This window comes from Herpailurus yagouaroundi, unplaced genomic scaffold (assembly GCF_014898765.1).
Source record: "Herpailurus yagouaroundi ecotype Mexico unplaced genomic scaffold, PumYag 190, whole genome shotgun sequence".
NCBI lineage: Eukaryota > Metazoa > Chordata > Mammalia > Carnivora > Felidae > Herpailurus > Herpailurus yagouaroundi.
The window spans coordinates 25,768,061-25,783,807 of NW_024412421.1; the positions used below are offsets into that span (position 1 = coordinate 25,768,061).

At 43.8% G+C, this 15,747-nt stretch overlaps 1 protein-coding gene across 6 annotated transcripts in view; it reads right to left on the minus strand.

Annotated features, from left to right (window-relative positions):
• WDR59 (WD repeat domain 59) overlaps positions 1-15,747 on the minus strand; it is an 86,338-nt gene that overhangs the window by 64,228 nt on the left and 6,363 nt on the right. For all 6 annotated transcript variants that reach the window (XM_040443131.1, XM_040443130.1, XM_040443134.1 and 3 more), the window contains exon 2: positions 4,122-4,171. In XM_040443131.1, coding sequence (XP_040299065.1) covers positions 4,122-4,171 — 50 coding nt within the window. The remainder of the gene's footprint in view (positions 1-4,121; positions 4,172-15,747) is intronic.

A 15,747-nucleotide genomic window follows, 5' to 3' on the forward strand; every position in this document is an offset into this window, starting at 1 on the left:
ATGGTAAGGCTCTGGTCCTGAACCAACCGAGTGGAGCACGGACCAAGTCTCCAGTGTCTGTATGTCCCTCCTCACCAGGCATAGTGCTTGGCATTCAGTAAATGTGTGTTAAACCTATCACTTATCACTTTGCCAAACATCCTGGAGAAAATCTCAAATTCCCTTGCAAGTTGACTACCTGGGAAAGGCAACTAAATCAAGTCTATTGGGAGGGAAATAATAACGAATAAAATGATAACGAAAATAACACATTAAGGGCTGATAATGTTCACGGTGCCAATCAGTATAAAGGATCTGAAAACAGGAATGTCCTGTGTTCTGCCTATTTTCCCTTTGTTTTAAGGGAAAAATCATTGTGTGAATCAACATCTCAGCAGCCATTAATCAGCTGTTGTTAGAGAGCACTTCAAGCCCCGGAGCATCCATGAGGACAGGTGGGCTCAATGGTGAAGAAAAAGATTAACAGTCCCTGCTCAGAAGAGATGGGAAATGCAAGTTAACACGGCCTGTAAAACTCTAGCAGAAACCCCAGAAGAGAAGGTTAGGGGAGAAGAAAGCAAGCACAGGTAAGACAAATCCACAGAACTTTCAGAACTGCTGGTGCAGAACAAAGATCTAGCATCTCTGACCTACTCTGAAGGAATCACTTGATTCTGGAGCAGGCAGGCTGGCATCTTCCTCTCAGCATGAAAAACGGGAAAGCATGACAAACGGGGAAAGGCTGAGAGCGATACACATGGGGCGCCATCAACAGGGGGGCCCAGAGACGTTACAGAGCAAGTGCAGAGCAGCAGAAGAAAAGTAGGCACTTCAGGATAAACATACCTGACATATCTTCTTTCTCCCCTGAAGACCCACGAAAGTCAGAGTAAAAACGTACAACACAGAAACCCACAAAGAAAATGAGAGAGGAAATGAAAAGCGGATGGACAAATGGTGATCGATCTAAAGAAAGCAAACACCAAAGTGCCTGCAGAGGGGAAGTGGATGAGAGGCGAGCTGATTCACGCTGCAGAACCGAGGCCGGCTCGGGAGCCGGAGGCTTCAGCCTGCACACAAGGGAAGAGAGGCCTGGAGAACCAAAAGCAGAACAGAACAGGAACTGTTTGAAAGAGGACTAAGGAGAGCGGTTTATACACACCCCACAGAGCCACCTCTCCTTCACCCGGGTGGGGGTGGGGGGGTGATGTGCTTCAGACAAACTACTTCAGAGGAGCCCAGGCCTGGGACAAACGGCAGAGCAGTGTGGGAATATGAGGAGCTGTGCTCAAAACAGGGCAGGAAGTGGAATGTGAGACCCTCAGGCCTCTTCCCCTACAGCTGATCTGTATAGTCTTCGCACAGTGACAAAAGGATTCTTCTCAGGGGAAAATGACCAGCCCAAGAAAAGAACAAAAGCAAATAAGTAACACAGAACCCAGGAGATAGTGACATCTGGGCACCCTCCAAAAAAAGGGTCTGGTTCCCAGACGACCTCCTTCCAAAGAAGCCCACCGTCACACATGTAAACTGATCACTCTTTGACAATAACAGAGAGCCAGGTGAGTATCGGTCACCAGAGGAAACCTGAAAGACAGGGACCAATGCAATCAAAAGAAAAAAAAGGAAATGGGTAGTGCCGAGGCAAGAAGAAACCTAGAATTAATATTGTCAGAGAGGTAAAAGAAGACGAGGTAAAGAACAGAGAACAGGAAAGAGCTCCTGGAAATGAAAAGCACAGCTGAAATAAAGAAATCTGATAGAAGAGTAGAAAGTTAAAGCTGAAGGGAACTGTCAGAATGCAAAACAAAAAAGGACCAACAGAGAATCCACATAGGATATCCAACACGGACGAACAGCTTCGGAAAGAAGGAGCGCAGGAAATAGAGGGGGGAAATTACCAAAGACACAATGCAGGAAAACTTCTCCAAACTAGAAGACACAGACCTTCCAGATTGAAAGGGCCTTCCCACAGTGCTAAAAATTACTCTGGGTCTTAATCTGAATGGGGATCACAAGGGTGTATATATTTGTAAATTTACTCAAGCGGTTAACTCAAGTACATTCTTTACTGTACATATTTTCAAGTTCAGTATAAGAAAACAAAATGGTGAAGCTTCAAGATTATGTTGAAAAATAGAACAGGCATGTATGTACCTAAGAACACACCAAAACAGGAATGCTTGCCTGGTTTCCAGTGACATAATCCCATTCCCTCCTTGGATGCTACAAATGGCAATGCCCACGTGAGTGAATACAGAGAAGTCTAACGTTTGAGACACAGTTATTCCTTAGCACTTGAGTATTTTTTTTAGTGTTTATTTACTTTTGAGAGAGAGGGAGAAAACGCAAGCAGGGAAGGGCAGAGAGAGAAGGGGGCAGAGGATCTGAAGTAGGCTCTGTGCTGACAGTAGAGAGCCCAATGCGGGGCTCAAACCCATGAACCATGAGATTATGACCTGAGCCGAAGCTGGATGCTTAACCAACTGAGCTACCTAGGTGCCCAGCACTTGAGCATTTTGTGGGTTGTTAATATGACTACATGATGTCAAGTGTATGTCTATTTGTTTAGATAAAACAAGTAATGATGTTTAAAAAAAAAAAAAAGAGGGGACCCTCTAAGTGCCCAGCAGAATGAATGAAAAAAAGACACACGCCAAAGCAGTCACGGTGAAGATTTCACACACCTGGAGATAAAAGGAATGCCGGAGACAGAGACAGCATTTTAAAGCTTCCAAAGAGAAAAAATAGGCCGCATACAAAGTCCAGAATCAGAATGGTATAGGACCTCTCAAAATTACTCTGAGAAAAGAACCCCAAATACTGAGTCAACACAACAATTGTTATATAACTATACTGGAAGGAGAGGGAAGTCAGGGACTCACAGAGCAAAGTAAAAGTGCCAAATCCTCATCTACTTTAAAAAGTCAATTGGTAATATCTGGACAAATCAAGATAACAGAATATTTGTGTATTATTTGGAAAAATGGAGGCAACCCCAGAGAAACAGCTAAAAGAGTCTCAAGTAGTTGCTTCTATTGAGTGGGATCAGGATTGGGGAAAAGCTGAGTGAGGATTCTGCTGTCTGACAATATAATGTTTGTAATGCTACTTGACTTTGTCAACTATGTTTAGGTATTTCCTTGATTCAAAAAAAAAAAAGGTTTAAAAACGGAGTAGGAAATGAATAATATATCCCCAAAACCACTGGCTTGCCACTTTAAATGGGTAAATTGCATGGTCTGTGAATTGTGTCTCAATAAAGCTTTTTTTTTTTTTAAGTGAGTGCAGAGGGGGCAGTAAAGAAACATATCAATTTTTCCTTATCTATGCATCCAGTGTGACACAAAAAAATGGATTTGATAACTGTCTCTGGGGATGGGGGTCAAAGAGAAGAGGGAAACTTACTTCCCAGTGTAGAGCCTTTTGAATTATTTAAATGTTTGCTATGCTTTTTTTAAGGTAAATTAAAATACGATTTCAAAATAAAATAATGAAACAGAAACTAGTTCGTTATTTAGAAGTGAGTTCATAAACAAGTAAGTTAAAGAAAACACTGCAGACTTAGAGAGGTAGTGAGTATGAAAGGGGAGGGGACTCTGACCATTAAATGGCATTATACTGGTACAATGACAAAGTGATCGGCAAATGCTGGGATGGCCCTTAGTTGCCAGAATGTTAAAAATGTTGGGCTGGAAAACACTAGAGAAATCATGTAGTTCTAGTTCTTCATAATGAAATCAAAGTCCTTCATGAGCAAACCAAAGTCCAGGGAGGCCAACTGGACAAATGTCCAGGGGCTCATCATGAATGGCATTGCCAAACCAGAACCCAGATCCCCTTGAACCTGTGAGACCACACCAGACAGCACCCTTCTGCAGAATCTGTGCAATAAACAGAAAATTGCAATTCCAAGACCAAACTACCAGTCACACAAATTTCAAAGGAATTTTATTGCTTACATATTAGGGCGGAGACAAAAATAAACTGCAAGTGATCCCTGTTAAGTACCCCTGAGGTCACTAGGATAGCGGAACTAAACCCTATGACCACAATCCTTAAAGATAAAGAGTATTTTCCAATTTCCCAGAAACCTCTCAATTTGCGATTTGTCCCCAGAAATTGCAGCAGAGCTCACTTACCCGGAGAGCACAGCATGCTGCCCCAGACAGTCCACGGACATTGCGGTTGCCTGTGAGAGAGAACACAGGGTCAGTTCTGCCAGCAAAGCCAGCTCGGGTTGGGGAAGACAGGTGGGTAGCCTCGTCTGGGGCTTCCTCTTCCCATGGCCCAGATAAGTCCCCCGCTGGCAGGTATTATTAGTTCTCTACAGTGGATGCTTTCACTCCCTTCTAATCTTCAACCAGATCTCCTACTCACCTTCCTTAATAGGGCAGTTGCTATCTGTTCCCTGACACCAGGATTATATACAAGCAAGCTGGTGTGTTCTAAATTGTGGAGACATCATCTTAGAATTCGGAGAACCTAACTAGCTTGGAGCTAACAGAGCTACTCAGAGCCCCTTCCAAGCAAAACCTAACCTGGGACATCACACACACACACACACACACACACACACACACACACACACACACAAACACACCTACCCCACCCCACCCGTCACCCCCATGCCTTTCCAAAGGGCATGGACTTCTCCTCCAAGCTAAATGGGAAGTGGTAATAGTCAAACACCACCTGTGCTGAATCCACGGTCACGTTATTGAGATGCTCAGTTGCCATTTAATCTGAGATTTCTAGCACATTCTAATGATTTCCATTTCCCAGGTCTCCCAGTTCCTAGGGAGCACCATCTTTTCAGGACCGCACTGAATCAAATGAATTTGCATTCAGGCTGAAGCATGAGGCTGACTTAAATCATGGCAGTTACAGCCCTAAATTCTCTTATTTGGACCAGTCCAAATTCTCCTGCATTCTCAAGACATTAGTGCTCCCTCTTATACACCGTCAAGAAATATGTCATAAGTAATGTTGGGGACAAGAAACCAGGGCGCTCGCACTGGAGGCTAAAAAGTGGTTGTTTTGCATCCTTCATCCCACTAGAGTCGTGAGCAGAGAAAAGTCCAGCTGGAAAGGCAGGCAGTGAAATGAGATGCGACTTCCACGCTCTTCTGAACAATTTATAGATTAAAAGTATGAAAGCAGGCAAGATGGCACTTCCAACCAGGGGTGGTACGATCCTTCCAGGAGGTGTGTGGTAGGCAGAATCCTAAGGTGGCCCCAACATTCTGGGCCCCTGCTGTACACATTCTCCCCGTTATTCAAATATGAATCTAGGTGCTGCTGTGAAGGGATTTAGCAGATGTGGTTAACCCAAATGTCCATCAGTAGGTGAATGGACAAACAAAACATGGCACACACATACGACGGCATATGTACTATCGTGTGGATGAACCTTGAAAATACTTTGCTAAGTGAAAGAAGCCAAGCACAAAAGAATACTGCATGATTCCACTTATGAGGTACCTAGGATAGGTAAATTCATAAAAAGGGCAAGTAGAAAAGAAGTGGAAGGGGACAGGGAGTGGGGAATGGGGAGTTACTGTTCAGTGAGTACATTCTGTTTGAGGGTTGGGGGGAGAGAGAGAAACCTAATCACATCAGCCCTGTAAATCTAGGTCTAGAAGTCGGAAACAGAGGCACTCAGAGATTCTAAGGACGAGGCATTTATGTGAAGAAGACTGCTGCTGGCTGTGGAGGTGGGACCACATGGCAAGTCCCTGAAAGTGGCCTGTAGGAGCTGAGTGTCCCCTAAATAACAACCAGCAAGAAAACAGAGACTTCAGTAAACAATGTTTAAAAAGGGGCACCTGGGAGGTGCAATCGGTTGAGCATCCGACTTTGGCTCGGGTCATGATCTTGGGGCTGACGAGTTCGAGCCCCACATCAGGCTCTCTGCTGACAGCTCAGAGCCTGGAACCTGCTTCGGATTCTGTGTGTGCCCCTCCCCTGCTCATGCTCTGTCTCAAAAATAAATAAACATCAAAAATTTTTTTTTTAATTTTCTTAAAAGAAGCGCCTGGCTCTGGCTCAGTTGGTAGAGCATGTGACTCTTGATCCTGGGGTCATGAGTTAAACCCCCATGTTGGGTGTAGAACTTACTTAAAAATGAAAGAAGGGGCACCTGGGTGGCTCAGTCTGTTAAGCATCCAACTCTTGATTTCGGTTCAGGCCATGATCTCATGCTTCGTGGGATCAAGCCCCATGGAGGGCTCTGTGCTGGCAGTCTCTCTCTCTCAAAATCAATAATAAACTTTAAAAAAAAAATGAAAGAGAAGAGAACCCCTTGAGATGATGGTGAGCTAGAAGGAACTTCCTCCACTCCTTCCAGAATGACAATTATGACAATGAGCATGTGATCCTCTCCTCTTCTCCGAGACCCTGAGAGAGCCAGCATCCAGGTGGGAAGACGCCAGAAATTATGCAAGAAGAAGTGAGTGTCATTACCCAGGAGCTGGGGAAGAGGTCTCTCCCACCTCCTCCTCAGCCCCCACCTTCCTCCTCTAGTCCCCCAACCTATGCCAATTGTAGTTTCATGCAATAAAAAGGCCAAACTTTTTATTCCATAAAACATGAAGGACAAAACTCAAAATTTGAAAAAAGAAGGAAAAGAAAACAGGGACCTCAGTCCTATAACCCCAAGAAGCTGAATTCTGCCAACAACCTGAATGGGTCTCTTAGCAGATTCTTCCTCAGGCCACTGAGCCTCCAGATGAGAACACAGCCAGCTGCCTCCTGGATTTCAGCTTAGGGGACTAAACCGAGAAACCAGCCACGCGGCGCCTGGGATTCTGACAGACAGAACTATGAGCTAATCAGTAGGTACTGTTTCAAGCTGCTTAGTTTGTGGTACAGTGATAACAAAGAGTGACCCAGTAACAATAATTAATAATCATCATCATAAAGTCATGCCCTTTGACTCAAAAATTCCACCTCCAGAATCCATCCAAAACACAGGAAAACTTCTATGCACAGAGTTGCTTGTTTCATGTTATCTACAAGTAAATTATGCATATTTACATAAGGGAGTATCCTGAAAGTGTTTAAAAATGACACGGAAAAATACAGGAGCCAAAAACTGCAAACAGAGTATCATAACTCACCATATCACCTCATCAGAGGAAGTTATTATTTAAAAGGAAGACAAGGGGCACCTGGGTGGCGCAGTCGGTTAAGCGTCCGACTTCAGCCAGGTCACGATCTCGCGGTCCGTGAGTTCGAGCCCCGCGTCGGGCTCTGGGCTGATGGCTCAGAGCCTGGAGCCTGTTTCCGATTCTGTGTCTCCCTCTCTCTCTGCCCCTCCCCCGTTCATGCTCTGTCTCTCTCTGTCCCAAAAATAAATAAACGTTGAAAAAAAAATTTAAAAAAATATATAAATAAATAAAAGGAAGACAAAAAACACTAACTGAGGTTTCCCTACTCCTACCTCAGAAAAAAGGGGCCAACATCATGTTTGTAGCAGCACATTAAGGACGGTCATGCTGGGCTGTCAGGAGAATGCAAAGAGGGAAAGCAGAAAAGAGAAGATCCCCTAACCAGGGTAGAAGCTGGTGCTCTGTGGGGGACAAGAGTCCCCGGAAGGCCTCCTCATCTCAGGGCACCAGGCAGGGACTGGCTGGGAGATGCTAAGTCTGGGCATCAGGGGGTTAAGAACCACAGCAACCCCGTGATCCTGCTGCAAGAGAGGAAGCGAGCCCCAGTGATGGCTAGGACAGAATTCCCTGCGGGAGAATTCCCCCGCAGCCTGCAGGAAGGGGAGATTAAAGACTTAGAGGAGTAAAGTAGTATTTTATACCTACTATGAACTGAAATTTAAATCAGCTACTTATACCTTAAAAAACACTGAAGAACATATATCAGAATGTTTCAATGGCAGTTGTTCCCACAGGGTTTTTGTCTTACTCCTCTACATGAGCCTACGTTTTTGTACTACTTACATATTTACATGACTTTGTAATTAAAAAAAAAAAAAACTTTTTCTCAAAGGCATCCCAAGCCTCTTCCGTTTCCACGCTTCCGTCCTAGCCTCAGTCCTCAACGCCTGCGGCCTGGCGGACACAACCTCAGACAGTGCGCCTTCTCCACTCCTCTGTTCCACCCGATACGGAACTTCTGAAAGCGGAGTTCGGACTACATCGCTCCGCTGCTCCAAAACCTTCCTTGGTTTTCTACTGAAGGCTGAAGACAATCAAGTGGAAATCTTCCAAACTGGATGCTTCCAGAACTTTTTAGTCTGACCTTCCTTCTCTACTTGCCCAGGCCACACCCATTCAAAGCTCTTACCTTTCTCCAAGGTCAGCGATGCTCCCAATTCTAAAGAGATGCTTAAGCTCCTCTTCCCATCCGGAAGGTCCTTCTCACCTGCTCTGCTGTTGAAATTCTACTCATCTTTTAAGTTCCAAGACATACGTCCCCTAAGAACCTCACCCAGAGTCTGCCATAGGGATTCCACCCTCTCCCAAAGCACCTTCTCTGCCCCCCGTCACAGGGCTTGCTGTCACTTGCCATGTGGTAGCAGCTGCTGCACACGTTTATCTTCTCCCACTAATTGGGGAGCCCCCAGAAGGCAGGGTCCATCTTCTTTCTCCCAGAGCACCCAGCGAGGTGCTTTGTACATGCAGGTGCCCTGTGAACATCTTCTGTTTGGAAGATAGGTCAGAACCAGGTCAAAATCTGGGTACTTCCTTTCCAAAATGTGCCAAGGCGCTCCTTGACATCTCAAAGAATTTTTTCAGTAGCTTCCCTTGGTAATTTATCATCCATGAATTTATCTACATCTGTAAAGTTCCTTCACTTCTTTAATGCCTTCTAGAATAATAAACTTCAGTAGTTTGCTGTCTGCTCTGTGAAACCTTCAACAAGAATAGAAACATTTGACGAACCAAATGTGTGCACCTTACTCACACTTTATAATGTAAAATTCCAATCATATCTTCTCTCAGCCTTTGTTTTTAAGGTACTAAAAAGTCCTCTCCTGACTGCAGGAAAACAAACTTACTGCTCAGAATTGCTCCCTGTCAAAAGAGGTTATCTTTAGGAGCACCTGGGTGGCTGGGTCAGTTAAGCATCCAACTTTGGCTCAGATCATGATTTCACGGTTCACGGGTTCAAGGCCCGCATAGGGCTCTGTGCTGACAGATCAGAACCTGGAGCCTGCTTCAGATTCTGTGTCTTCCTCTCTCTCTCTCTCTGCCCCTCCCCCACTTGTACTCTCCCTCTCTCTAAAAAATAAACATTAAAAAAAAGAGAGAGAGAGACCTTTAAACATAAGAGAATAAAGTTTTTAATAGCCCTTGTTCTTCCAACTGCAGGATGGGAGCTTTTGTGACACACTTCAGGAGTCGTATGACCTTTCTGAAATAACACAACCATGGCGCTGACAGTGGCACTTGATTCTTGTTGGCCTGGAAAATATGTAATTAATAATTTGGAAAAAGTTGGCTAACTGAAGGCTACTAAAAAGATATCAACTCCAAGAGACTGTGTAGGCCTCTGTACACGAATGGATGCTGCTCTGGTTTAAAAAGCCATTTCTGCACGAAGCCAGCTGTGTTTGTAAGCGCTTGATTTCACCAAACCAAGAAAACTGACCACAGTTTATCAAAAGGAAGAAAGACTCTACATGGCATTTCTGCATGTGTAAAATGGAAATCATCTGGCACAGCAGAAAGGGTGTGCACGGGCTTTGGGGTCAGAATTGGATTAAAAACTGTCTTTTACCACTTCTCAAGTGTACAATAGAAAACGATCCAGCAAAGGTTGTCACAGACCTCTGGTGTTGTTGAAATTAGCAGATACTTTTTATTAGCTATTTTGGTTGATTTCATGGCAGTATCAGAACTAATGATCACTCTCTCCTTAAGACCTGTGGCTTTGGTAACATGACTCTCTCCTGGGACCTAACTCTGGACGTTCCTTTCTAGTCTGTTCCTAATCAATCCATTTCTCCCCATCTCTGCCTCAGCTCAGGCCTGTGTCGGTCCTCACCTGGAAAGAGACACCCATCTCCCACCAGCCCAGCGCCACCCTCAGGGCTGGTGCTGGGTCCCACAGCTCGCAGGATGAAGGACAACACCCTTAGCATGACATTAAAGATCCCTTAAGACCTCTCTCTGGCTCACTTCTACAGTCCATCTTAGGCCTCTCACCTTCCAACCCCGTCCCAACATTCCCGCCATGATGAATTTGTTATCATGAATTCCCTCCAGCCCTCCAAATCCAAGCAAGCACCACCCTCTCACCTCCGGACCCTCACATCAGCCGCTTCCTCCGCCTGGGTGACCCTTCTCTCCATGCTTCACCTGGCCAATGCCTTCTTGTCCTTCAGGATTCAGTTCAGGCTCATCCCAGGAAGTTATTCTGACCCATCCCCTCTTGCACACACCAGGGAGTCACCTGTGCTTCCACAGGACCCAAGGCTTATCTCTACGTAGTACTTGTGGTACTTTATAATAATCCCCTATTTACTATTACATGACCTCGGTCTGACTGCAATTCCTTAAGGGTAAAAACCAATTCACAAGTACAATGCCTAGCACAGCACATGGCGTGTAGTCAATAAATGCTACCTATCATAGACAATATAGGTCTTAAAAGCTCATGCTGTACAAAAACTTGTACACAAACGTTCATGACATCATTAGTCCTCACAGGCAAAGAGCGGAAACCACCCAAATGTCCAACAATTGATGAATGGATCAACAAAACGTGATATATCCCTACAGTGAAATATTATTCAACCCTAAAAAGGACTGAGCTTCTGATACATACATATGGATGAGCCTTTAAAAGAACTAAGTGAAAGAAGTCAGTCACAAAGACCACATAGCCTAGGATTCCATTTCTATGAAACGTCCAAAGAGGCAGATCTATAGAGAAGCAAGCAGATTAGTGATTGTTTACGGCTGGGGGGGGGGGGGGAGGGGAGAGCTGGAGGATAGGGGGCAGGGGAGGTGATGTCTAAAGGGTACAAGGTTTCTTCCTAGGGTGATGAAAATGTTCTAAAAATGACTGTGGTGATGGTTTCACTCTGTGAATGTACTAAAACCCACTAAATTGTGTACATTTTAAACAGGTGAATTATACAAGAGGTGAATTAGATCTCAATAAAACTGCTACCCTTCCCCCCCCAAAAAAAATTGATAAATACAGTGTGCTCTTGGTTTCGGGACTAGATTCACATGATTCATCATTTAGATACAACACCCACTGTTCATCCCAACAAGTGCCTTCCTCAATGTCCATCATCCATTTTTCCCTCTCCCCTGCCCCTCCATCAACCATCAGTTTGTTCTCTGTATTTAAGAGTCTCTTATGGGAGCGCCTGGGTGGCTCAGTCGGTTGGGCGTCCGACTTCGGCTCAGGTCATGATCTTGCGGTCCCTGAGTTCGAGCCCCGCATCAGGCTCTGGGCTGACAGCTCAGAGCCTGGAGCCTGTTTCGGATTCTGTGTCTCCCTCTCTCTCTGACCCTCCCCTGCTCATGCTCTGTCTCTCTCTGTCTCAAAAATAAATAAAAAGTTGGGGCGCCTGGGTGGCGCAGTCGGTTAAGCGTCCGACTTCAGCCAGGTCGCGATCTCGCGGTCGGTGAGTTCGAGCCCCGCGTCGGGCTCTGGGCTGATGGCTCAGAGCCTGGAGCCTGTTTCCGATTCTGTGTCTCCCTCTCTCTCTGCCCCTCCCCCATTCATATTCTGTCTCTCTCTGTTCCAAAAATAAATAAACATTGAAAAAAAAATTTTTAAAAATAAATAAATAAATAAATAAATAAATAAAAAGTTAAAAAAAAATTTTTTTAATAAGAGTCTCTTATGGTTTGCCTCCCTCTCTGAAACTATTTTTTTCCCTTTCCCTTCACCCATGGTCTTCTGTTAGGTTTCTCAAATTCCACATATGAGTGAAAACATGATATCTGTCTTTCTCTGAACGACTTATTTCACTTAGCATAATACCTTCCAGTTCCATTCACGTTGCTGCAAATGGAAAGATTTCATGCTTTCTCATTGCCAGGTAGTCTTCCATTGTATATATAAACCACATCTTCTTTATCCATTCATCAGTTGATGGACATGTGGGCTCTTTCCATACTTTGGCTATTGTTGATAGTGCTGCTGTAAACATTGGGGTACATGTGCCCTATGAATCAGCACTCCTGTACCCTTTGGATAAATTCCTAGTAGTGCTGTTGCTGGGTTGTAAGGTAATTCTATTTTTAATTTTTTGAGGAACCTCCACGCTGTTTTCCAGAGCGGCTGCACTAATGTGCATTCCCAACAACAGTGCAAGAGGGTTCCCATTTCTCCTCACCCTCACCAACATCTGTTGTTTCCCGAGTTAACATTTTCATCTTTTAGAAAACAACCGGTATGATACTTTACAAATGGTCAGGGGACACTGAATTTGGAGATGGATTGCATTACCAATCCATTTTGGATTTACAGTTAAATTTTGGTGCAAACAATGGTTCTGTTAGAAAGCTCATCTCTCTGGGAAGATAATATATAGCCTCATAGGGCTATCTTGCTACCCTGATTCAATGCAAAAGAAAGCCTCCCTACAGAGACCACTGCTATCTGTAGAACAAAAGCCAACGTTTGTTTATTTCTTCAAATAAACTAGCAAAGAAATCAACTCTTCCTCTTTCAAACTCAGCTGAATTAGAAAGAGCTGTTCAAAAATATGAAAACACTTTGCCTATTCATCCTTCCAAATGACGCAAAGTGGAAACATCCAATCAGTGCAAATCAGAGCTAGGTCAGCTCCCCGAAAATCAGTTTGTCACATGCCTGAGCAATGAATGTAACGTATGTACTATCAGATTTCATAGAATGAAACCACAGACTGAAACCCACTGACATAAAAAGGATCAGAGCATTTCCAATGACAACATCCAATCTCTTTATAAATCAGAGACAGCCACTGCTGCCAAGGCTGCTTTTGAACCATCCTTGTCTAATGCTTTCTAGAGGTTTGTATCCGAGGTTCTGTTCACGCACTCAGCACAATGGGTGTTTCTTGGGAAGTCTCCGTCTAAAATGAGAACATCCTCACGTTCCCACAAGCTAAGATGGCACAGAGTGGGTATCTCTAGGAAAATCACCTAACCTTTCTGAATCTCAGGTTCCATGTCCGTAAAATAAGAGGGTAGACGGGCTGTCTTCCACAGGTCCTCTCGGCTCCATAAAGCTATCTTGTCGGGCTGTTTCTTGCTTCCTTACACAAGCTTTCTAATATAATCATAATAATTAACACGTAGCAAGCAATTAATATATGCCGATCACTGTGCTAAGCGCTCTATGTTGATTATCTCACTCAATCCTCACATTAACTGTCAGGTGGTGTGCAGAAAAGAGTTACCCCAGCAGGCAGGAGACTGCTAACCTCAGAAAGGCCTGCTTGCAAGGCTGGCTTTCGGCTGGTGTCTGGGAACTTGGATTTGGAGTGTTCCCACCATTCCCTAACTGGTAAGAGTGGCTCACTGTGCCTACGCTATGTGTACAAACAATGTGGTTTATGCTGAGCGCCTGCCGCCCTGCTGGGGGTGTGCGATTGTAATTCATGCGCTCCAGAGGGAGCCTGGGTGACCCGCCCCAGATAAAAACCTTGGGCACTGAGTCTCTAATGAGCTTCTCTGGTACATTTCACGTGCGTTGCTATAATTCAAAACTGGAGGAATTAAGCATGTCTGAGGGACTCCACTGGGAAAGGTCTCTTGCACCCAGTTTCCTCCAGACTTTACGCCATGTGCCTTTTCACTTTGAATTTGCTTTGTGTCCTTTCACTGTAATAAATCGTAAGTGCAAATACAGCTGTGAATCCTCCTAGTGAAACCAGGAGTGGTGCGGGGAATCCTGGACACAGGCAGATACTATTACTCTTGTTCTATGTATAAAGAAACTGAAGCTTAAAAGGAACTATACATGGCAGATAGATGACATAACCTGGATCCTGACACTGTGCTCCAGCTCCAAACTCTTAAACTCTTGGCTGTACATACTCTTCCCCCATTCATTACTGCATCTTTACATCAAATGTTCTAGAAAACAAATAATTTGCAGAATTCACAGAATAGTCACTTTCACCAAAAACAGCCCTACTATGCCCTTCCATCCCCATAGTTTTCAAAATGAACTTTCAGGGAAACTAGGAAAGCTGGGACCAAAGCTGGACTGCTCCAGGAAAATGTCTGGACTATATTAACTATTCATAGCCTTTTAGTTAAAGAATTTGCCGAGTTGTGTTTTATTTTTGATTTGTTTATTTAGAGCAAAAAAAAACAAGCCTCAATTTTTATCTGTCTGGATGAGTTGCTGTAATGTTGAGACTAATAAGTCACCCACCATTAGGGAAGCAGGGAATACACTTTCTGCTGAGATGCTTCATTTTTAATTTCAAAAAGAAACAGAGTAGCAAGAAAAAATTTATTGGAGAATGTCTCTATGAACCTAGAATATAGATTTTTCTTAAATAGACTGAAAAAGCACAACCTATAAATTCAACTGCATTAAAAATATACTTCTAGGGGCTCCTGGGTGGCTCAGTCGATTAAGTGTTGGACTCCTGACTTCGGCTCAAGTCGTGATCTCACAGTTCGTGGGATCAAAGCCCACATCAGGCTCTGAGCTGGCAGCACAGAGTCGACTTGGGATTCTCTCTCTCCCTCTCTCTCTGCCCCTGCCCAGTGTGAGGACCTGTGCCCACGCACGCTCTCTCTCTCTCTCTCAAAATAAGCAAACAGTAAAAAAAATTTTTTCAATAAAATAAAATCTTCACAAAGAGAGAGAGAGAGAGAAGAAAGAAAGAAAGAAAGAAAGAAAGAAAGAAAGAACAAACTTGACCACAGTGTGAACTAGTGAAAGCTGCTTAAAAATGATGAAAACCTTAGTAGAGTCTGTAAGACTAAAGGGGAAAAGAACTGTACATAAGCACCGCACTCCAGCTGATAAAGTCACTCCTACAAGGGTACAGGTTAACAATTCTGAAACGACCATCCATGTATTTTGGAATGAACAATTAAGTAAATGGACAGAGGATGGCTGGGGGCCCGTTTCTCATGACTGGCATGGGAGACTACTGACAAGCAAAGGGTGGAGCCACAACGACACTTGTGGTAATGACTTAGAGTAGATGTTAAACATGAACTCCCGTTCAGCTTAATATACAGATGGTTACATATACATACACTTACAGATACACACATATTCATGGATTAGTAGTATATTTCCTGTTTTGTCATATGAGTGCCTGGAAGCGATGACACCCAAGAGCAACGAGCACATCTGTAACCAGGTTTTAGTATCTGATGTCATTCTCCAATAAAAGAAACCAGGACTCCTTGGACAAATGGCAAATTCTGGGACTGGGGCAGGAAAATATACATGATGAGAGTTAAGCATCTTATAGTGCCAGAAAATAAGGAAGTACTTTGTATTTTAAAAACATACAAACAAGTGGAAACAATGATGGGGTCATGCCAAAGGAATACATGAAACATCTGAAAGAGCTCCCAATGGTGAAAACTGGGACAACTGGAGCAACAAAATAAATATAGTAAAATAAAGTAGTATTGGATTATAATCCAAGGTATAAAATATATATCACACTGATACAAGCAACTAATTCAAGAAAGAAAGAAAGAAAGAGAGAAAGAGAGAAAGAGAGAAAGAGAGAAAGAGAGAAAGAGAGAAAGAGAGAGAGAGAGAGAGAGAGAGAAAGAAAGAAAGAAAGAAAGAAAGAAAGAAAGAAAGAAAGAAAGA